Source organism: Pleurodeles waltl, chromosome 3_2 (assembly GCF_031143425.1).
Source record: "Pleurodeles waltl isolate 20211129_DDA chromosome 3_2, aPleWal1.hap1.20221129, whole genome shotgun sequence".
Taxonomy (NCBI): Eukaryota; Metazoa; Chordata; class Amphibia; order Caudata; family Salamandridae; genus Pleurodeles; species Pleurodeles waltl.
In genome coordinates this window covers 85,667,776-85,690,330 of record NC_090441.1, presented here as the reverse complement: position 1 = coordinate 85,690,330, position 22,555 = coordinate 85,667,776, and the positions used below count along the sequence as shown (strand labels likewise).

General features: G+C 48.5%; 1 protein-coding gene across 1 annotated transcript in view; it reads right to left on the bottom strand.

Moving 5' to 3' along the window:
* HSF5 (heat shock transcription factor 5) overlaps positions 1-22,555 on the bottom strand; it is a 333,431-nt gene that overhangs the window by 120,060 nt on the left and 190,816 nt on the right. The window contains exon 7 of the mRNA XM_069226508.1: positions 13,182-13,279. Coding sequence (XP_069082609.1) covers positions 13,182-13,279 — 98 coding nt within the window. The remainder of the gene's footprint in view (positions 1-13,181; positions 13,280-22,555) is intronic.

The window sequence follows — 22,555 nt, the reverse complement described above, 5'->3', positions numbered from 1 at the left end:
AGATGCAGAAGAAACTTGGAGAAATGATGGGCAAATGAGCAGCAGTTTTGAAGCTACTGGTGCATTAAATGGAAAATACCAGTACAGCTGAAGTGACAGATGACCTGCTGCAGCACAGTAGGAGGATGGCCCTCTACGTAGTGCACAAGACTAGGTACACTGTGCATGGGGTTCACACGTTGGTTTCCAGAGCCAAAACCTAGATAATGCTCTAATTTTTGAGGTAGCTTGGTTGAGCAGTTAGGCTAATCTTGGAGAAGTGCTAAGCATTTGTTGTACTCACAGTGTCAATCAATATGACCAATAAGTTAAGAACTTTTAGTGTTATGATTTTTCAAAGTTTTAAAAAAGTTAGTCTTTCTGTGCGTAATTACGCACCATAGGAATCAATAGGCAGTCACTTTTAAAAATGCATTAAAAATCGTACAATTAGGTTACCACTTTCTTCTTTTGTAGGATGGTCGAAACAGTCGGATGGGGCACCTTGTGCCAGCTGGAGAGTCTCGGGCAGCTCCCGGTGGGAGCAAAGTGGGAAAGTCTCTTGGCACAGTGCCACTTGTAGGGGGCACCTGGAAAAGGAGATGGTTTGCAAACTTAAAGGTGGTGCCTTGGTGTCCTCTTGGGCTGTCGAGCTTGCAAGGGATTAGGGACCCGTGGAGTACAGCTGGTTCCTCATTGCAAGGCGCAGGGTGGCGAGTTGGTGATCCGGAAGCTGTGTGTAATGGAGCCCTTTGGAGCTGGAGGTAAGGTTCTTTGAGGGCGGCTCACAGGACAACTGTGGAACTCTGGCGGGAGTTCCGGGGTGTTCCTGAAGTCCCTCGACTGGGGCTTCCTCCTGGTCCACTTACAGCTCTGCAGGAGCTGGTTTTCTTGTAGTCTGACGTGTACTGGCCAGTACCTGGGGTATTGGCATGACTCAGCCACTGGAGGGCGCAGTGCCCCCACAGTTGGTACACTTGTGGGTCTCGTCTGGGCTGTCGGTGTGTCGTCGGGTCCGGCTGCGACTTCTGGCTTGTTGGATCTTGCTTTGTTGTTGAGTGGTGCCTCCACTTAGAAGGGAGATTCGGGGCAATTTGTGAAGTCTGGAGGTCCCCTGTGTTTCTTGGGGGTCAGTTCAGTGTCCAGCTCCTTCTCAGCTGCGATTTTCGGGTTCTGGGTTCAGCAGGCAGGGTTTGGTGCTTTTTCTTGATGCAGCAGGTCCACAGTTCTCTGGCTTTGGATCTTCTTGGGTGCTGGTCTTCTTTGTCCTTTCGAATCTGATTTCTTGGTCAAGGGGGGCCCACTAAATATTAAATTTAGTGGACGTTTTATGGGAAACCTGGTAGTGTCCAATGGGACACTTTCTTTTGGGTGGCTACACCAACTGTAGGGACCACTTCCTGTGGGAAGGATCATTGCCCTAAACCTAATTGGCTATTTTCCTCAATTCCAAGATGGAGGAAACTGAATTTGAGGGTCCACCTCGCAGGCAACACCTTAAGGGTGATGCATGCCAGGTGAAACCACTCCTCCTACCCTTTGTTAGGTTTCCAGCCTTTGCTCCAGCCAAAATGGGAGTTTTCAAAGGGGAATGCCAGCTACTGCTAGCAGAATGTTTGGGCGTTGAGTTTCAAGGGGGTAAGCCCTTTGAAGCTCACCACCAGGACAGTGCACATTCCTGAGGGAGGGGGTGTTAGCTCCTCCACCCAGAAAGGGCATTGTCTTACAAACCAGAGAGGCAGGCCACTCCGACAAGGTTTGTATATTGGTTGTCTGGAGGTGGCAGCTGGATAAGACCAATCAGCAACCATGCCAGGATAGTTAGCTCTTGCAGGGGGCACCTCTAAGGTGAACCCTTGGTACATTTAGGGATAAATCCAAGACTGGCACCAGTTTGGATGTATCATTCTGAGTTGTTTGATACCAAACAACCCAGGGTCCAGAGTGGCCATCATGTAGCTGGGAAACTCGTGTTGACCAGTGCCCAGCACATGTATTAAAATGGCTGCTCTGTTCACTATGTCCCAGGTTTGGCAAGGACACTGTGGTGGCATATTGCTCATGCAACTATGCCCTTACATATAATATGGAGCACCCTGCCTTAAGGCTGTAAGGCCTGCCAGAGGGGCGACTTACCCATAGTAAATGTAGTATATGGTGGACAGGCACACAGACAGTGTGCCATGTCGAGATTGTATTTTTAGGTTTGCACCAGGACACTCAGCCTGCAATGGCATTGCTGGATGCATCTGAATGCATGGACCTAGGGTGGCACAATCAGTGCTGCTGCCCCTAGGGGCCTACCCATAGTACCCCATGCTCTGGGCACCTAGGTGCCCCTTTACTAGGGACTTATAGTGGTCCCAAGGGGTGTATCCAATTGTGCCAATGTATCAGAACAGATTTAGGGACCCTGGGCACTACAATTTCTAGAACACATCAACATCAGGCAAAAAGTGGGGGGGATAACCATATCAAAAAGAGGCCCTCTCTCACAAACACTCAAGTTTGTGCCTTTCGTAAACAATGTTTCCTAAGGCAACGTCCTTTGTTGCCCAGTCGCCCCTTCTAATGTGTACATAGATGTAAAGAAGTAAAATGCCATTACTCAAGTTGCCTGATAAGCCAAACAGTAAATGGCTGTGCTTTGGGTTGCTGAGCTGTAGTGTGAGCAGAAGTGGCAACACAGGCGACTGCTGAAGTGAGCTTAGACATTGAATACTATGCATAATAATAACCTTTATTATGTGGTTACTTAAAATCTTTACAATTAACAATACCATGGACAGCGTTAAAAACTCCAAACCAGAAAGTATTCAAAACATTTTTACATTTAGGAAAAAATCATTGCGAACAATAGTCACAAGGATTGTCTTACAAAAATGGTCAATTTATCTTTCGAGCTCATAGCAGCTGTCAAAACTCCTGCTCTGGTGTCTGATAAAAACAGTAGAGTAGTGTGCAAAAAAAAAAAAAAAGAGAAACAACTTCTATCAACAGCAGATAGGCACGAGGCCTAATAATCCTACCTAAAACAGGCTCATAGTTTGAATTTCGCCTTTAACGGATGTGTGGAAGCAAATAACTTTTCCAATAGCTAATTAGAGTTAGGTGCAGGGTGCAACACAAAAAGTGGCGGCAAGTATTCAAGTGCAAGGTCTGCTGTAAACAGGAAAAACAAAAAAAACAACACTGAGGTCACTCTCAACAGGCACTTGATTTACATTTAGCCGCTAATGGGCAGCTGCTCCATGACTGATAAAAGCAAAGTATAATAAATAGGACAGCAGTAACGGTTACATGGACAAGCTCAGCAACAATAAAATCAACAGCATGAAAAGCATGTTAACCTATAAAGTAAATGCACCTGTAGCTGAAGTCACGAAGCGCACAGTGCAGTGTGTGAGCTGGCAACAGGCTTTTATCAGCAAGATGTGGCTGTGAGAACATAATGCTCATGAGTAGGGCAAGCACCTAATTTACAATTTGCGTTCAGCGGTAAAGCTAGTTGTTAGACATGGGGTCTCTGGTTGGCAGTCAGTCTGCACTCTGTCCAAGCTGGGACCCTCACTCTAGTCAGGGTAAGGGAGATACACACCTAGGATAACCCCTGCTCACCCCCTTGGTAGCTTGGTACAAGCAGTCAGGCTTATCTCAGAGGCAATGTGCAATGTATTTGTGGCAACACACATAGTAACACAGTGAAGGCACCACAAAAGCACTCAACACCAGTTTAGAAAAATAGCCAATATTTATCTGAGCAAAACAAGACCAGAATGGCAAAAATTCAACACACACAAGCAAAGCTACAAATTTTCAAAGATTAAACTTCAATGTAGTGCTTAGGAACACAATAGCTCCAACTGGGGTTATCACAGTGTCGTTGACTGAGTCGTTACCAACAATCTGACGCCACTCTCTAGGAGGGCAGCATCGGTCACGGAGTCGCACGGACCCCCAGGTACAGTACTGTTGGTAACAAGGAAAACAAGTTTGTGCACGGAGTTGGGGAGGTGAGGCGCGCTGGATCTGGTGCAGTGTCAGTTCCTTACTGCAGAGCAGGGGAGGTGATGCAGTGTCGGTGTGAGGCATCAGTTCTTGATGATCCTGCATGGTCAATGAATCTGGGGGGTCAATGCGTGATGGGCGACCTCACGGGGTCGCGGTCATGCCCTGGGCTACAGGCGCCACAGCGGAGTCGGGTGTCACGGATGTCGGTGACACAGCACTCGGGACTCACAGAGCCGCAGGACTTCAGCGAGCCTGCAGTGGCATGGAGACTGCACTCTCAGTCAGGTCGTTGCAATCCAGTGGGGACCACAGCTTTGTATTGCATGCAGCGGAGCCAGTTCTGGAGTTGTCTGGAGTCTGTGTGCCTGGATCTTCTTGTTTCTCATCAGAAATCACTTTCAAGGGACCAGGAACTGGATTGGTATCACTTAGCACGTCAGGGCCTTCAGCATGAGTACCCAGGTGCTGGCAGGTGACGTCTTTGATGTCCCTGAGACTCCTTAACAGGAGGGAAGCACAGTCCAAGCCCTTGGAGAAACGTCATATGCAAGATTTCAGAAGGCAAAGTCCAGTCCTTTCCCTCTTAAGGCAGAAGCAGCAGCAGCAGGCCAGCACAGCACAGCAACTGGGAGAGTGGCATGTCCTTCTCAAGCATCAAGCTTTCCTCCTTAGCAGAGGTTCCTCTTGATCCAGAAGTAATTTCAAGTTGTGGGGTCAGCAGTCCAATACGTATACTAATTTCTGCCTTTGAAGTAAGCAAACTTTAAAGGAAAGTCTTTGTAGTGCACACGACCCTGCCGCTTTCTTGCCCTGCCCCAGACACACAGCAGGGGGTTGGAGAATGTATTGTGAGGCTTTTGCAAGTATTGGTTGTGTGGTTCCATGGACTTTGGGGGCTCCTTAGAGGACCCACAATATTGCCATTTCCGCCTTCTGAGGTTTTCAAGGCAGCCCAGCTGCTGCCACCTCACAAACAGGTTTCTGCCCTCCTCTTGCTTGAAAAGCTCGAGCCCAGGAAGGCAGAACAAAGGATTTCCTTTGGGAGAGGGGTGTTACACTCTCTCCCTTTGGAAATAGGTGTTACAGGCTTGGGAGTGGTACCCTCTCCAAGCCACTGAAAATGCTTTGAAGGGCACATTTGGAGCCCTCCTTGCATAAACCAGTATACACCGGTTCAGGGCCCCACATTTCCTGCTCTGGCGCAAAGCTGGACAAAACAAAGGGGAGTGACCACTCCCCTGTCCATCACCAGTCCAGGAGTGGTGCTCAGACTTCTTCAGAGGGTCCCTGGGTTTTGCCATCTTGGATTCAAGGTTGCCAGGGAACTCTGGGAGCATCTGAGCGGCCAGTGCCAGCAGGTGACGTCAGAGCCCTCCCCTGATAGATGCTTACCTGGTCAGGTGACCAGTCCCCCTTTGAGGGATATTTAGGGTCTCTCCTTTGATTGGATCTTCAGATTCGGATTGCAAGACTCCAGCAGGAATCCTCTGCATCCTCCACTTTGACTTCTCACCGAAGAAACTGCATCTGGACCCTCCAGGACCTCTACAAGCTGCAACAAAGAAGCAAGACACCGTCTGCAACATTGTATCTCCGGCTCCTGCCAGTAACTGCAACTGTTCCCCGGTCGTGCATCCTCTGAGGACAGCCAGTCTTCAGCCGAAGAGTGAAGGAATCTCCCTTGGGGCGAAGGAGTCACTCCCCTTCTTCTCTAGGCACCAACTGCAATGACGACTGGCTGCGTGGATCCCCTCGCCTGCTGAGCTGCACAGATCCAGCATCACGGCTGGTGGACAGAAGTGGTCCCGACGGTCCTCTCGTCCAGCTGTCCAACTTTGGTGGAGGTTAGAGCTTGCCTCCCCGTGCAAGACAGTACCCCAGTGGACTGTGTTTTTCTCAGCTGCCGAGGCTTGTTGGCATCCTTCCTCCAAGTCCTTAGTGCATCTTGTAGCACTGGCCTCTAGCACTCTATCCTGCTACGCACAGCTTCCCGAGTGGTTCTCCAGCGACATGGGAGCCTTTGTTATAGTGTTGCGTGGGCCTCTTTTGTACCTTCCTTGTCCCCTTGCTGTGGGACTCCTATGCGCGCTGCCTGGTCTTCTGTTGGGTCTCTGAGTTGCTGAGGGCCCCCTCGAACTTCCCCTCCTGGGTAGAGTCTATCTGGTCCTTCCTGGTCCTGGACAGTGCCATTTTCCGCTAACCGCAAGCTTTGCTTGTACCAAGGCTTGTTGGCAGACTCCGACAACGCAAACTCAACTGCAATCCTCCATCCGGCGTGGGACATCACTTGCACCCTCCAGGAACCCAACTTCGTCTTCTTAGATGCAGTGCTGACTTTTGTTCTTCACCTGCGGTTACTCTTTTGCACCTTCATCTGGGTTAGCAGGGGCTCTTGCTCTTCCTGGACTCTTCTGTGCTTCTTGGACTAGGTCCCCTTCTTCCACAGGTCTTCTTGTCCAGGAATCCACTGATGGTGCCTTACAGTCTCTTCTGGGTTTTGCATAATTCTTCTTTTCGTTTCTATATGTGTTCTGGGAAAGTTACTGTGATTTCCTACTGCTTTCCTGGTCACTGGGGTGGGTTCTAGTACTTACCTTTGGGGTGTTTTAGTACTCCCAGCTCCCCTCTACACACTACACTTCCCTACGTGGGAGACCAACATTTGCATTCCACTTTCTTAGTATATGGTTTGTGCTCCCCATTTCTAACTATTGTGATTTGCACTAATTGTACTATTTTCTAACTGTTTTTTTGCCCATTTCTGCATACTAGTGTACATACTTTGTGTATTACTTACCTCCTAAGGGAGTATAGTCTTTATGGTATTTTTGGTATTTGTGTCACCAAAATAAAGTACCTTTAGTTTTGTAACACTGAGTATTTTCTTTCATGTGTGTGAGTACTCTGTGACTACAGTGGTATTGCATAAGCCTTGGCTGCTCATCCATAGCTACCTCTAGAGAGCCTGGCTTCTAGACACTGCCTACATTTCACTAAAAAGGGATAACTGGCACTGGTATAAGGTGTAAGTACCATAGGTACCCACTACAAACCAGGCCAGCCTCCTACAAAGACTCAGCAGACTATGCAGGACACACCTCAGTTCCCTTTGTGTCACTGTCTAGAGTGAATTTACAAACAGCCCAACTGTCAGTATGACCAAGACATGTATTCAGCAGCCAGGCAGAGGCATACAATGGTTAAGTAAGAAAATACCCACTTTCTAAAAGTGGCATTTGAAAACAGATAATCTAAAAAATAACTTTACAAAAAGATGTATTTTTAAATTGTGAGTTCAGGGACCACAAACTCCATACCTTTATTTGCTCCCAATGGGAAACTACACTGAAAAGATATTTAAAGGCAATCCCCATGTTAACCTATGGGAGGGGTAGGACTTGCATATTTCACTATCAGGACAACTAAAACACACTAGTACATGTCCTACCCTTTAAATACACTGCACCATGCCCATGGGGCTACCTAGGCCCTACCTTAGGTGTGACTTACATGTAGTAAAAGGGAAGGGAAGCATGCTGTTCGAGGTTAGTGTTTATTCTTATAACTTGTGGGCAATGATCTCCCTCGGAGTGAAGTGCTATGCAGTAGCTTTCAACTAAACTGAACATTTACACGTTGCTCATGGTGTAATATATGTAAGATTGTGTGTTTTCATCTGATCTTGTCCAGTTGGGCAGGACATCGTGCTGAAACCTTCCATTTAGAACTTTGAAGCCTAAGTTGTTAGGCTGCATAACTACAAGTTCCCCCAGCAGACTTTGTTGGCTTCCCTTGGGCCTAATTTGTTCTGTGATGTTCCACGTATGTTCAGGGACCAAATCCGGTAAAAGGTTCACATTAAAGTTCCCCGTTATAATACAGTCCGATGAGGGATGGTCCCTGCTCAGCCGCATATTGCTGATATGAGATGCGCTAACAGGACCAGAGGGACTACATATCCCAGTCTGCTTTGTGGCACCAGGAGGCGGCCATCTTGTGCATCACCTGCTACCACTTGCCAGATCCAACAAGCGATATAAAGCGCAAGGGGGCAAACCGCAGCGCGGGACGCGCTAACAGGACCAGAGGGACTACATATCCCAGACTGCTTTGTGGCCCCGGAGGCGGCCATCTTGTGCAGCACCTGCTCCCACTTGCCAGATCCAACGAGCGATATAAAGCGCAAGGGGGCAAACCGCAGCGCGGGACGCACTAACAGGACCATAGGGACTACGTGTCCCAGGCTGCTTTGTGGCCCCAGGAGGTGGCCATCTTGTGCATCAACTGCTCCCATTTGCCAGATCCAATGAGCGCTATAAAGCGCGAGGGGGCAAACTGCAACGCGGGATGCGCCCGGACGAAGCCCGGGGCAAGGGCAGGCCCGTCTGTGCCCGTCCGCGACCGACCGAGGCCGGGCAGGGCCACCCCCCTGAGTTTGGCTTTTTGCCTTAGCCTCCTCGAATTGTTCTGTACCCCTTAGTCCTCCCTCAACTATCATCCTAGGCTCCTGTCTCGTCCCATGACAGTGCCACAGATATGGGCAAAAGAAAAGCATTGATTGCCATTGGGATGGAAAACTCGTGGAATTTTCCACACACAGGGCTACCACCGACCAAAGAAAGAGTGAAGTCCTGCTATTGGAAGTGGGTATCGCAGTCCATATCTCGCTCGCTCTCACTAGGGCATCTATCTAGCGAGTTTCTGGACTTCAAATCTACCTGGTCACTAGAAACTTACCTGGACTGCATTTTAGATCCGACCGATAGGAAGCTCTATATGCTGTTCAGATTTGGTTCCCTCCCTCTTAATACCTTTACCAGCAGATGGCAAAACAAGGCCACAAGCAATAACTTATGCCCCAGCTGTACCCTGTACTAGGAGTCAACTGCCCATGTCTTCTTTGCTTGTCCATCCTACGCTCATCAATGAAGGAAATGGCTCATGCCAACTTGCAAACGGCTTGGGACCCGAGAGCATGCCGTGGCCATAAGAATCTTAAAATCGGACTCCAGTCCGCCCATTACAATTGCAGTTGCCAAATTTCTCTGGGGAATGTGGTGCACCAAAAGGAAATCGACTAAGACAGTCTAGCCCCAAGTCTTTGTAGTTATACATGTCTATCTTTGTCCCAATACTGTATCTTGGAACTGTGTTATGCCATATTCTTTTTATTGTACTGCTTTTCGTGCATTATTATTTTTCTTATTTATTTTAACCCAACTCAGTTCATAAATTCTAACCCATTATTTATTGTGGAGCTATGTGTTTTTTATGCACTGGATGCCCAAAGTTTTATGATTATGAGATGGTTCAATTTGGACCTTTGTTCCCTCAAACAAGGATTGTTTTATCTGAGTAAAACAAGACCAAAATAACAAAAATCCAACATACACAAGCAAAGACACAAATTTCCACAGATGAAATCTTAGCAAAGCTCTTAGAAACACAATAGCTCCAGCCTGGGTATTCACAACGTCTTGACAGAGTCGTTCCCAACAGTCCGACCCCACTCGCGAGGGCCGATCACAGAGGCATCGCTGGAGCAGGTGCGGCATCCGTTCCATACTGCTAGAAAGGGGAGGTGAGGCGTCGGCTCCTTACGGTTGCAGGGATGGTGATGCAGCATCTGTGGCAAGGCATCGGTTACTTACGACAGGGTGGGGTCAATTAATTCAGCAGGCCAAGACGCAAGGCATCGACTTCGCATTGTTGCAGTCACATCACTGGTTCACAGATGCTGCAGTGGAGTCAGATGTCATGGATGTCGGTGACACAGCACCCAGGACTCACGTTGTAGCTGGACTTTGGAGGCACTGCAGCAGTGTAGGGCCAGAGGCGTTTGTTGCGGTCATTGCATTCTGCGGGGACCATGGCTCCGGCGCAGGCAGCGGCACGGAGTTCGACAGGGGCAGCGGTTTTGAAGTTGTTCTGGAGCAGATGTGTTTGTTTCTTCTTGATTACACCAGAACTCACTTCCAAGGGCCCAGGAAATGGATTTGACAACACTTAGCAAGTTAAGGCTCTCAGCAACAGGGCCCAGGTGCTGGCAGATGAAGTCTTTGATGACCCTGAGACTTCTTAGCAGGAGGCAAGCTCAGTCCAAGCCCCTGGAGAACATCTGGAAGCAGGATGTAGAATGCAAGGTCCAGTCCATTCACTCCCAGGACAAAAGCAGCAAGCAGCAGGCCAGCACAACAAAGCAACAAGCAGAATGGCAGTCCCTCCTACAGCATCCAGCTCTTCTTCCTTCAGATTCAGCCCATGCAGGGGAAATCCGGCGGGAAACCGCCGGATTCCCTTTTCTGACCGCGGCGTCAGAATGGGCTGGGAAGCACCGCCAGCCTGTTGGCGGTGCTTCCGTGGTCCCCGGCCCTGGCGGTCTTGGACCACCAGGGTCGGAATGACCCCCTCAGTGCTCAGTACTTGTCGAGAAAGAAGCTTCCAATGCTTAAGTTGTGCGAGATTGGGAAAATATTACACAGCTGGGGTTGGGCTTTTCCGAGAACCAACTCTAATGCCTTTTATCTTGGATGGAACGGTGCTAACAAAAGCTGGGAATAAAGACAGTGTGTTGATAAATTGGGGAGAAACAGCACACTGTGCTAAGTCTGAAGTATATTGAGCTCTGACAATAAGTTTGTTTAGACTGTCGAGCTTGTTGTTAACCCCGGCAGTAAAAACAGTAAGAGAGTTCAAAAGGTCTACTTGAAGATCCAGCTTTTCGCGGTGGTAGTTAAGGGAGGTTACTGTGGACTGAAGAGTCTGCAAGAACAGTGGCCAGATGGAACTCAGTGTAGCTAAGGGTCAGCCTGTTTGGACCATAATTACAGGGCTCCTCTGGAAAAAAGTAATGATTGATCATTCAGCTCCATGCTTACAGCCTTCTGCTGAGTGTAGACTAAATCCTTCAGTTGGGAAGGCTTTGTTGGAAATAGCAAGGGTATGCTTCCTACTGTTAATTGGTCTCACTGGCGGCAAGGGGACTGAAAGGGCATTATTTGCTCCGATGTTTGGCTCTGGTCTGTATTGCAACATTGGGTGGGGGGGCACCTATTTGAAGGCCTTGAGAAACAGTCTGTTTTAGTCTTGCAGATAGGGCGGTTGTGAGACACCCACATGTTACTTTAAGAGGGGCCAAAGATGTCCCAAAGATGAAGTGGTCTGGGGTGATTAGGGCAGAGCAGTGGCTACTGACCTCTGGGTAAACCTGTGATGTCACGCTTGTTGCACAGCCCTCAGTGGAATGAAGAGGTTGATGGAGCGGACGATGGACACCGTGTGGCGCTTGGGTCAAGTGAGTCAGATAAATTCAATGAGTGTCCTGTGGGGCTGACCTTCAAACTGGAATGAGTATTACTGCCGTTGTCACTCTCACTTAGCGGCAGTAGAACTGCGTGAATGGGAGAATGAACAGTGCCCTTGTTGATCCTGCCTCAGCTGCCACCATACATTCTTGTACAGAGGACTTACCCTCTTGTGGGGGATGAGTAAGGTCAGCATTTGGGGATATCTTAATAACAAAGTCAAGGTTGGTGGTAGTGCCTGTTTGACCTGCCCTTTTCTCAGTCCTGTTCTCAGTGCTGGCCATGCTGGGGTTGTATGCAGACTGACCCATTACCAGTCTCTGCTGTACTGTGGCCTAGACCATCATCTGAATGACATTCCAACAGCGCAATGCCTGAAGGATGCTTACAACAAGCCACTTTAGGTAATATCTGTTAATTATGAATATATTAACTGATGTGATTTTAAAAGGCTGGTAGATGGCAAAAGCTGCCACATGGCCACTCCTACAATGGATAGAATGCAGAGCTCAGTGATTTTGTTCAGAGGAACAGGAAAAAGACTGGATGTAATGTCTGTGAATGACATGAAACAACAGTTTGAATAGGCAACCGTCAGGGATCACTGGGGGGACTTGGAGTTCGAGGATTGCTTTAGAGAAACCTCTAAAGCTTTCTCATGTTCAACTCTGGCAAGTGCTCTATGGAGGCTAGAGCCCTCGTGACTAGGAGGCCAGCTAAAAGCAAGGGGCTGACTTCCCAATCATAACAGGTAGATGCACTATGAAAAAAACCACAAGGTGAATGGAAGCTGCCTAGTAATTTTCTGTTGCATAGGCGTTTCACTTGCCGTTTAGTTCGTTCTCCGGTTCCCATCATTCATCTTTGTCATTTTTTCTCTCTCTACGGTTCTCTGGTTTCCTGAAGTCTACCTGTTTGACTGGCTTTACATTTTATCCTTGTTTTCGCTGTGCTGGGTTACTGTGCCATTTCCATATTCCCTTCACTCTGCAAATGTTTCCTGGCTTGTTGTTTGACTGCTAACTAACCTGCTTCCTTCCAGCTAGTCTTAGGTTTACTGTGGCCCGCCATCCCGAAGACGATGAGTAAATTTGTTATGATGATATAATTAAAGCAGAACACCTTAATGCTCATCATTGATACCATAATCCAGTGCATTCTATTATCGCTTTGTGGATCATTACTTTGTTGGGAAAAATATCACTCCCATCCCCCTTCCCTCCAGAATATAGCTTGGCTTTGTGTTTCCTCACTCGACGAAGTAAGAACCATCTTCTGCGGATTGGGGCAAAATATGTTCAGATTCTGTAAGCTACCACTCAAATCCTGATGTAAACCTTGTTGGAATATTAGCCACATAGCTATAATATCCTTTTTTCTTTAATACTTTACCAAAAATATTCTCGAATATGATAATTACCACCAGGCTTGTCATAAGTGACACATTTCAATAAAACTTGCTTGCTTTTCAATGAAAAAAGTTAAATAAATTCAGTCAATATAGCTTGTCCATAGGCTGTACAAATGTATTTTTTTTCAAAGTTGCATTTTTAATAAACAAAGATCATATATATTGTTTAAGTGTTGAGGGATCTCCCATGTAGTAGTGTTATTCAATGTTTATGATTATCAGTAAGTATGCCACAAGGGAAAATTGTGCCAGGATATCTGGGGATATTTTTTTATCTCTAGCTATTCTATCAAAAGTTTCAGAAGAACTGCAGAGGAGAGACAGTTAGATAACAATCCTGCATATTATTTCTTTCAAGAATCCATCTTCCTTTCCGTGATGAGGGGTAGTTACGTTAGCCCCCATCACAGGTTGAGATGGCCATGTTCACTGATGTTTTGCGAAGGATTACCCTGGACAGAAGATATTGCACTCACCTGATAAAAGCTGCAATGTTGGTAGGATGAGACCGACGGAGTAACACAGGGAGTCAGTGGTTCCATATGAGGAGGAGGTGAACAGCACTGAAGCACAGCTAGGAAAAGAAAACAGAAAAATTACCAAATTGCACTCCATTCAGGCAGAGTAGTGGACCAATGTACTCTACTGCCTTGGCAGACTACAGCTCATCATATTTAGACACCTCTGCCTTTGTAACAGAGATCACTGTACCTTCACTGAAGGTTTGCTGGGAGTGCATTGTGTTCAGTACCCAGCACAGAAAAGCTTTTTGTTTTTCAAAAGCTCCCAAAGTGAGAAATGTTTTTTGAAAAACAAAAAAATGTTCCTCACATGCACTAATTGTAAGTTCTTTCCAAAAATGTTTTTTTCCCAAAAAGTTTGTCTGAATTTCCACCCTAAATAGGGCAGAAGGTGTGAAGTAATGTGACCAATCGCCAATGTTAGCCATTGGTTAATGGTTTTCACTGCTGGAACCAGCAAAGGCTCCATTGTCTGAAACAGGATGGTACTCCCACCTCTAAACAGAGCAGAAAACCAAGAGTTTGGCAGACAGAGAACTCTGTCACTTTTGTGGTGTATTAGCCTGTCTGCCCAACCCTAAAATGAGCCCTTCGACTGCACAGCATAACCATCAAAGCAAATAAGATATTGCAGACATCTGCAGGTGTCTGTTGCAAGCTATGCAAGGTTTGTCCTATCTGAAATACAAGGGATGTGAATATAAAATCTTCTAGCTGTTGTAACAGAAGGTTTCAGGACTAAGGACACACAGTCAAGGATTATGCTTTCTTTCTTCACCTTTATTCAAATAGTAGCCATGTCAGAACAATACCAACTACAACTCCCATGAGCATAAGGGAAATGTTAATCTAACAAGCAACCAATCAGAGAGAGCCACAGTCCATTATATGTTGTGCTCAGTACAATATCTTCCTCTTGCTTCGAACAAAGAACAGCTGCAAGTCAAGCGCTATTCCTGTATACCCATATAATTTCCTATGAAGAGAAGGAAACAGTAAGAAAACGGCAAATGCAAGAGTTAAACTGAGTTATTTAAAAGAACAATACTACAAACTTATGCAAGTAAGAGCTATGCCCATAAAGAACAAGTTACTTACCTTTGGTAACGCTTTTTCTGGTGGATACACTGGCTACCTGAGGATTCCTCACCTTATGAATTCTCCCAATGTGCCAGCATTCGACGGAAATTATTCTTCCCAGCTCTCCACATCGATGAGGACGTCACAATTGCACAGCTCCGCACGCGACTCCATCTGACGTCACCGTGGCAGTAAGAGGTCCTCGCCGGCGTACTGACATCAGTTTCACCCTTTTTTACGTGCCTTTGAGGCAAACAGGTGAAAACCGACCACACGATAACACAAATATACATATGGATGCAATACAAGCACAACATTTATTAATATAAAAAAATAATCAAAACATATATACACTTATAATAAAAAAGTCTTGCTATGACCAGACAGGCAACGGGGAGCCGGTTGGACTGTGAGGAATCCACAGGTAGCTAGTGTATCCACCATAAAAAGCATTACCGAAGGTAAGTAACTTGTTCTTCTGATGGATACAACTATCTGTAGATTCCTCACCTGAAGAACAGAGTCCCAAAGCAGTACCACACTCGGTGGTGGGTGCATGACTAGTCACACCAAGAAATCCTGCAACACAGAGGGCCTGATTCCGACTTTGGCGGGCGGCCTCCAACAAATGACCGCACCGCGGTCAAAAGACCGCGGCGGCCATTCTTACATTTCCGCTGGGCCGGCGGACGCTCTCCAGAAGAGCGCCCGCCGGCCCAGCGGAAATGCCCCTGCAACGAGGATGCCGGCTCCGAATGGAGCCGGCGGAGTTGCAGGGGTGCGACGGGTGCAGTGGCACCCGTCGCGTATTTCAGTGTCTGCACTGCAGACACTGAAATACTTTGTGGGGCCCTCTTACGGGGGCCCCTGCGGCACCCCCTACCGCCATCCTGTTCCTGGCGGGAGACCCGCCAGGAACAGGATGGCGGTAGGGGGTGTCAGAATCCCCATGGCGGCGGAGCGCGCTCCGCCGCCATGGAGGATTCTGTAGGGCAGTGGTAAACCGGCGGGAGACCGCCGGTTTACCCTTTCTGGCCGCGGCTGAACCGCCGCGGTCAGAATGCCCTTGGGAGCACCGCCAGCCTGTTGGCGGTGCTCCCGTGGTCGGTGACCCTGGCGGTCACCGGCCGCCAGGGTCAGAATGACCCCCAGAATGTGCAAAATGGCCAACCCTCCTGAATTCCGAATCCAAGCAATAGTGTGGAGGGAAGCCCAAGTTGCTGCTTTACAAATATCTACTACAGGAACACCTCTAGCCAATGCTGAAGTGGCAGACTTAGCCCTGGTAGAATGAGCTCTAATACCCTTAGGAGGAATCTTGTTTGCTATTGAATAACAGACCTTAATGCAAAGAATGACCCACCTGGATTTGGTTATATTATGAACAGCTCTGCCTTTCATCTTTCCCACATATTCAACGAAGAGTAGGTCATCCAAATGAAATGCCTTTGTTCTTTCAACGTAGAAACTGAGAGCCCTTCTCGGGTCTAAACGATGGAGTCTTTCTTCCTCTTTTGAAGGTTGAGGAGGGGGATAGAAGGATGAAAGAGTAATAGACTGCCCCATATGGAAAGGAGTAACAACCTTAGGAAGGAAAGCCGTCCTGGTTCTCAGCACCACTTTGTCAGCATAGAATGACGTGAAGGGAGGTTTCACACTAAAAGCCTAAAGCTCACTCGCACGCCTAGCAGACGTGATAGCAACAAGGAAAACTGTCTTTAAGACCAACAACCTTAAAGAACAAGAATACATAGGTTCAAACGCTGAACCCATTAAAAAAGTCAAAAACAGATTTAAATCCCACTGAGGCATGAGAAACGGAGTGGGAGGAAACTTATTAGTTAGGCCTTTCAAGAACCTAACAACTATAGGTGATTTGATCAAGGAAGGCTGATCCGGAAGGCAAGGAAAGGCTGACAGCGACGACAAATAGCCCATGACAGTCACAACTGCATAACCCTTGTGTGCTAAAGTAAAAACAAACAACAGAACGTCAGACAAATGTGCTTTCAAAGGATCAATTTGTTTCTCTCCACACCAAGCCACAAATTTCGCCCATCTGCCGGCATTAACAGTGTTAGTGGTGTGTCGCCTGGCTGATAAAATAACATCCACCACTTCTGGCGGGAGAGAAAAAGAACTCAGATTGCCCCGTTCACTCTCCAGGCATGTAGGTGCAGGCTCTGGAGGTGGGGGTGTAGAACCTGCCCCTGCGACTGCGAGAGGAGGTCTGCCCTGAGAGGGAGACAGAGCGGAGGGCACAGTGAGAGTTGGAGAAGGTCCGTGTACCGCACCCTTCTCGGCCAATACAGAGCTATTAAAATTACATGAGCCCGATCTTGGCGAATCTTCCTCAGAACCCGAGGAATCAAGGGTATGGGGGCTAACGCGTAAAGTAACTGGCCACACCAGGACATCTGAAATGCGTCCCCGAATGCTCCTGCACCGGATTCTGGAGGCTGCAAAACTACGGCCAGTGCGCGTTGTCCCGAGTGGCAAATAGGTCTATCCGTGGAGAACCCCACACACTGAAGATATTAAGAACCAGATCCAGATGGAGACGCCACTCGTGGTCGGCCGAGAAATGCTGACTGAGACTGTCCGCACGTACTTTGAGAACTCCGGCCAGATGGTTTGCTGCTATGCAAATCCGATGGCCCTGTGCCCAGGACCAGAGCCACAGAGCCTCTCTGCAGAGAAGGTACAACCCTACTCCTCCCTGCTTGTTGATGTACCACATCGCAGTAGTGCTGTCCGTCAAGACTTGACTGCAAAGGGATGGGAGGAAGGCCTTGAGAGCCAGATGCATTGCCCACAATTCGAAAAGATTGATAAGAAAAGTCTGTTCCACTGGAGACCAAAGACCTTTGATCTCCAGGTCCCCCAGATGAGCACCCCACCCTATAGTGGACGCATCTGTTATGACCGTGGCCACCAGAGGTGGTAGAGCAAACAGCCTTCCTTGGGAAAGATTGCCATCCACAGCCCACCATCGCAGATCCACTGCAGCGTCTCTGGAGATCGTTATTGACTATTCGAGATCCCCTTTGTGTTGAAACCACTGCTTGCGGAGGCACCATTGGAGAGCCCTCATGTGCCAATGTGCATGAATAACCTACACAATTGAAGAAGCAAACAGACCGAGCAGGCAAAAGATCTTGTGGACTGGAACAACAGTTCCTTTTTGAAACATGGGAATCAACGCCTGAATGTCCTGGATCTGCTGAGGAAGAGGATAGGCCTGATTCAATGTTGTATCCAGTACTGCCCCTATGAACAGGAGGCGTTGAGAGGGATCCAGGTGAGACTTGGGCACGTTTACCGTAAAACCCAGCCTGAACAACAACTGTGTTGTCATTTGGAGATGATGCAGCACAAGCTCTGGAGACCTGGCTTTGATCAGCCAGTCGTCCAGGTAAGGGAATACCGATACTCCCTTCCTTCTGAGATGCACTGCAACCACTGCCATCACCTTCGTAAAGACTTGAGGTGCTGAAGTAAGATCAAAAGGAAGGAACACAAACTGGTAGTGTTGCAATCCCACCACAAACCGGAGATACTTCCTGTGTGACTTGAGAATGGGAATATGAAAGTAAGCATCCTGCAAGTCTACAGACACCATCCAATTCTCTTTATTTAACACCAGAAGCACCTGCGCTAGAGTCAGATCTTGAATTTCTCTTGTTTGAGGAACCAATTCAAAATCCTCAGATCCAGGATAGGCCTCAATCGACCATCCTTCTTGGGAATCAGGAAATATCTCGAAAAGCATCCCTGACCCCTTTTCTGCTCCGGAACCAACCCCACTGCACCTTTTGATAAAAGGACCTGAACCTCCTGTTGCAGCAACAGGAGATGATCATCTTAACAAAATGAAGGACGGGGAGGGATGGGAGGGGAAAACTCCCAAAAGCGAAGGGCATACCCTTTCCCAAAAATATTCAGTACCCAGGAGTCCGATGTGACTAACTACCACTCGTGAAGAAAATGAAATAACCTTCCCCCTACGAGAGAAGCATGACTTAAAATGGATGGAGAACTAAGGCTGCTTTCCTTGTTGTGCTCCCCCAGAGGAAGAAGATGAGGCAGGGTGCTGCTGGGGGGGGTCCTTGCGTTCTAATCCTCCCCGCCCTCTAAAGGACCTATAGGAAAGGCTGGCAGACTGTTGAGACGTGGACTGAGGTCTCCCACGAAAAGCGGCCTTACGGCCAAACCCCCTAAACCTCCTAAAGGACCTGAAAGGAGTTGATGTGGAAGCCTGCAGTCCCAAAGATTTTGCTGTAGCTCTACTGTCCTTAAAGCGCTCTAAGGCAGAGTCTGCTTTGGCTCCAAACAACTTTTCTCTATTGAAAGGCAGGTCCAATAAAGTTGTCTGGACATCAGATGAAAATCCAGAAGACCTCAGCCACGCATGTTTCCTAGTGGCAACTGAAGTACCCATCGCCCTGGCCACTGACTCTGTAGTATCCAGACCAGACTGGATGATTTGCTTGGCAGCAGCTTGAGTGTCCTCCAGGAGTTCATGGAACTGTCCCTGCATATCCTGCGGCAAATTAGGCACTACAGCTCTAGCCGGGTCCATCAAGGCGTGCACGTATCTACCCAACAGACAGGTAGCATTAACCGACTTCAGGGCCATACTGCAGGATAAAGAAGTCTTCTTAGCAGTCTGCTCCATCCTGTTGGACTCCCTGTCTGATGGAGTAACAGGAAAGGAGCCTGGGGCAGAGCGAGCTGAACAAGAAGCCTGGACTACCAAGCTTTCCGGAGCTGGATGCTGTGACAAAAACCCTGATCACCCGGAGCAACCCTATACCTTCTTGCAACAGTTCGGGACACAGCTGGTGACGTAACAGGCTTCCTCCAGATCTCTAAGATAGGCTCCGTAAGAGCACCATTGAAAGGGAGCACAGGCTCTGCCGAAGTAGAAGAGGGATGTAATATTTCAGTCAAAATGTCAGTTTTAACCTCAGCAGCTGGCAATGGAATGTCCAAAAATTCTGCAGCTTTCCTGATAACAGAGTGGAAGGAAGCCACCTCTTCAGTAAACCCTCCTGGAGATGAAGGATCACACTCAGGGGAAGTGTCCAGCACACTAGCTGAGTTTAGGCCTTGAAATTCTCCCAGGGGGCTCAGCAATCTCTTGTTCCTCCATCAATTGTCTCTGGTACTCCTGCTCTTCCAGGAGCCTCAACGCTGTCCTCCGCCACCTCAACCTGGTCTCCAATCTAGGCGTCGACATGGAGTTTGCCGACGTCGAAGACACCGGCTTCAAAAGCGATGGGCGTGGACCGGGAGAAGAAGGAGATGCACTCCGTCCAGACCGGGATCCATTCGGCGCCAGAGCCAACTCCATCGGCGCTGCTGGCAAATGAGGCGATGCCACAGGCGTCATCTGTCCAAGCGGCAATGACATCAGCGCCGGAGGCATATGAGGCAAAGTCATCGGCACCGGAGGCCTAATAGGCGATGTCACCGGCATCCTCAGCCTGACAAAAAGGCATGAACGCTGCCGACTTGTATGGAGCCGGAGGGCCCAAAGAGAATGCCAAAGAACCCGTGGCACCAGTCGGTGCACCAGCAGGGGCCACAGCCTTATTAATGATAGGGAACATGGAATTCAGAAATGCTGCTGGATCTGCTCCCGGAGATGGGAAAGCAGGAAACCTCAGATATTGATGAGATGACTGGGCCAGACCTGGAACCTGTGGCGCCGACTCTTGAGCCCCAGGTGAAAACTGAGGACCCACTGGAGACTCAACTACCTCAATGAGCGATGGCGCCAACGGAGCCTGAGGACTTTGAGGCTGGGGAGTTACGGTGGGACTAACTTCCTATGTTGTACGACGCCGTCTGGATGAAGACTCAGACAGGGATCGAGACCGACCTCTAGAAGAATGACACCGAGAGTCGTCTCAGCACCTCTTCTTTTGAGACTTATGGGATGACGAGTCTCTAGTGTTAGACCTCCGATGTCTTCTGTGTTCCTTCTTCGCCTTGGCTAAAAAGAGTTTAGCCTCTCTTTCCTTGAGCGCCTTCGGATTCATCCTTTGGCAGGACACACACTCCCCCACATCATGGTCCGAACTGAGACACCATAAGCAGTCGTTGTGAGGGTCCGTGACAGACATATGACCCCAGCACTCCTGACAAGGTTTAAACCCTGACTTTTTAGGAGGAGACATTGTAACAGAGTACAAGAAGACACCTTCGAAACTGTAACCTCTTGAGAGCCAAGAGAAAACCGTTAGCGTCGAAGACACAGAAAAAAGGGAACTTGTGAGGACCTCTTATTACCACGGTGACGTCAGAGAGAGTCGTGCAATTCTGACGTCGACGTGGAGAGCTGGGAAGAAAATTTTCTGTTGAATGCTGGCGCATTGGGAGAATTCATAAGGTGAGGAATCCACAGGTAGTTGTATCCATCAGAAATGTACTTACATATGATATGAAGCATCCTGTAACCGGGGAGTGGGGGGGAAATGGGGAGCACAGTCGAACCACAACCCTGGGTGGGATAATCCTCGCCTCTGTGTCCTTAATAGAATTGAAACTTTTCATTACCAAAGCTAGGAAATTTTATATTCCATGTCAGGGCCGGAGGCGAGGATTATGCTAGCTCAAATCTTATCCACCACCAAAGATGCCATAGAATCAAGCAACTTAAAGTAAAACATTCTTAAAGACAGAAGCCCTCCTTACAACCCTGGCGGTAAATCCCGCTTTCCGCCGCGCAGAAGACCGCCAAAATACCGTTGCGGCAGCAGAATTCCGCTACAGGTATTACGACTCACAGCTCGGAACCCGCCACAATACAGACACCCACACAAGTCCGCCACCCCTAAGGTCAGTGATAAACTGGCAATACCAAAACCTCCACCGTTACGCCAACAGGAATACGCCCACACTATCACGACCCACGAATCAACGCAGTGGTCTTTCAAGCACGGTATTCCATTGGCGGTACACACCGCTGCGCTCAAAATACACATACATTTACAAATCACAACCACAATGAACAAACCAAAATACACACACCTGATACACATACATACACCACACCCACACACCCAAGCCAATATAAAACACACACCCACATCACCCACAAACCCTTACAGACAAAATTCAGAAAGAAGGCCAGAGAGAGAGACTACCTAACACAACACCAACATCCATAGACACACAACACCATCATTCATCCAACATCCACGCACCTCAAACAACACACACCAACACATCCCCTCACAGATCACAACAGGCACCACCTCACACATCACCCACACCACATCCTGACACCTCAAAGACACCCCAGGTTCTCTGAGGAGGAGGTCAGGGTCATGGTGGAGGAAATCATCCGGGTAGAGCCACAGCTATTCTGATCACAGGTGCAGCAGACATCAATTGCAAGGAAGATGGAGCTATGGCGGAGAATTGTCAAAAGGGTTAACACAGTGGGGCAGCATCCAAGAACACGGGATGACATCAGGAAGAGGTGGAACGACCTACGGGGGAAGGTACGTTCCGTGGTATCCAGACACCGGATTGCTGTACAGAGGACTGGCGGTGGGCCCCCATCTTCTCCCCACACAACTAACAACATGGGAGGAGCAAGTCTTGGCGATCATGCATCCGGAGGGCCTCGCAGGAGTAGCAGGAGGACTGGACTCTGGTAAGGCAAATCTTTACTACTTTATCCCTCCCACCCCATCTGCATGCCATCACATACTCCCACCCTCACCCCCATCACCCCAACAACCCACAGATACCCCACTAACACAACCCACACATCCCAAAATCAAGCCCTGCATGTAACACCAATGCATGGACACCCATCACCAAAGCATGCCCAGTAGAGAGACTCATTCATGCCCCAAAATCACCAATCACACAAGGGCCAAGGCAATAATGCAAGCACAGGATTAGAGGGTAACTCACCCATTGCACAAGATGGCACACACAGATACAATAACTATGCATTTACACCCCAACAGGACCCCTACCCAACGTCACCGGACAGGAGGTGCCAGACATATCCAGTCCCCCCCCCCCAGACGAGGCCCACAGTGACGACAGCAGCTCTGCACACCTGGATCAAGATGACCAGCCTGGCCCATCAGGGACCTCGGGACAGTCGGTTTCCCTGCCACAGTCACAAACCACCACTGAACCTCCCCCCTCAGGAAACACCACCACAGCACCCACCCAGCGGGCCCATCCCTCTGTCCCCAGGGCACGTCAATCAGCAGTGT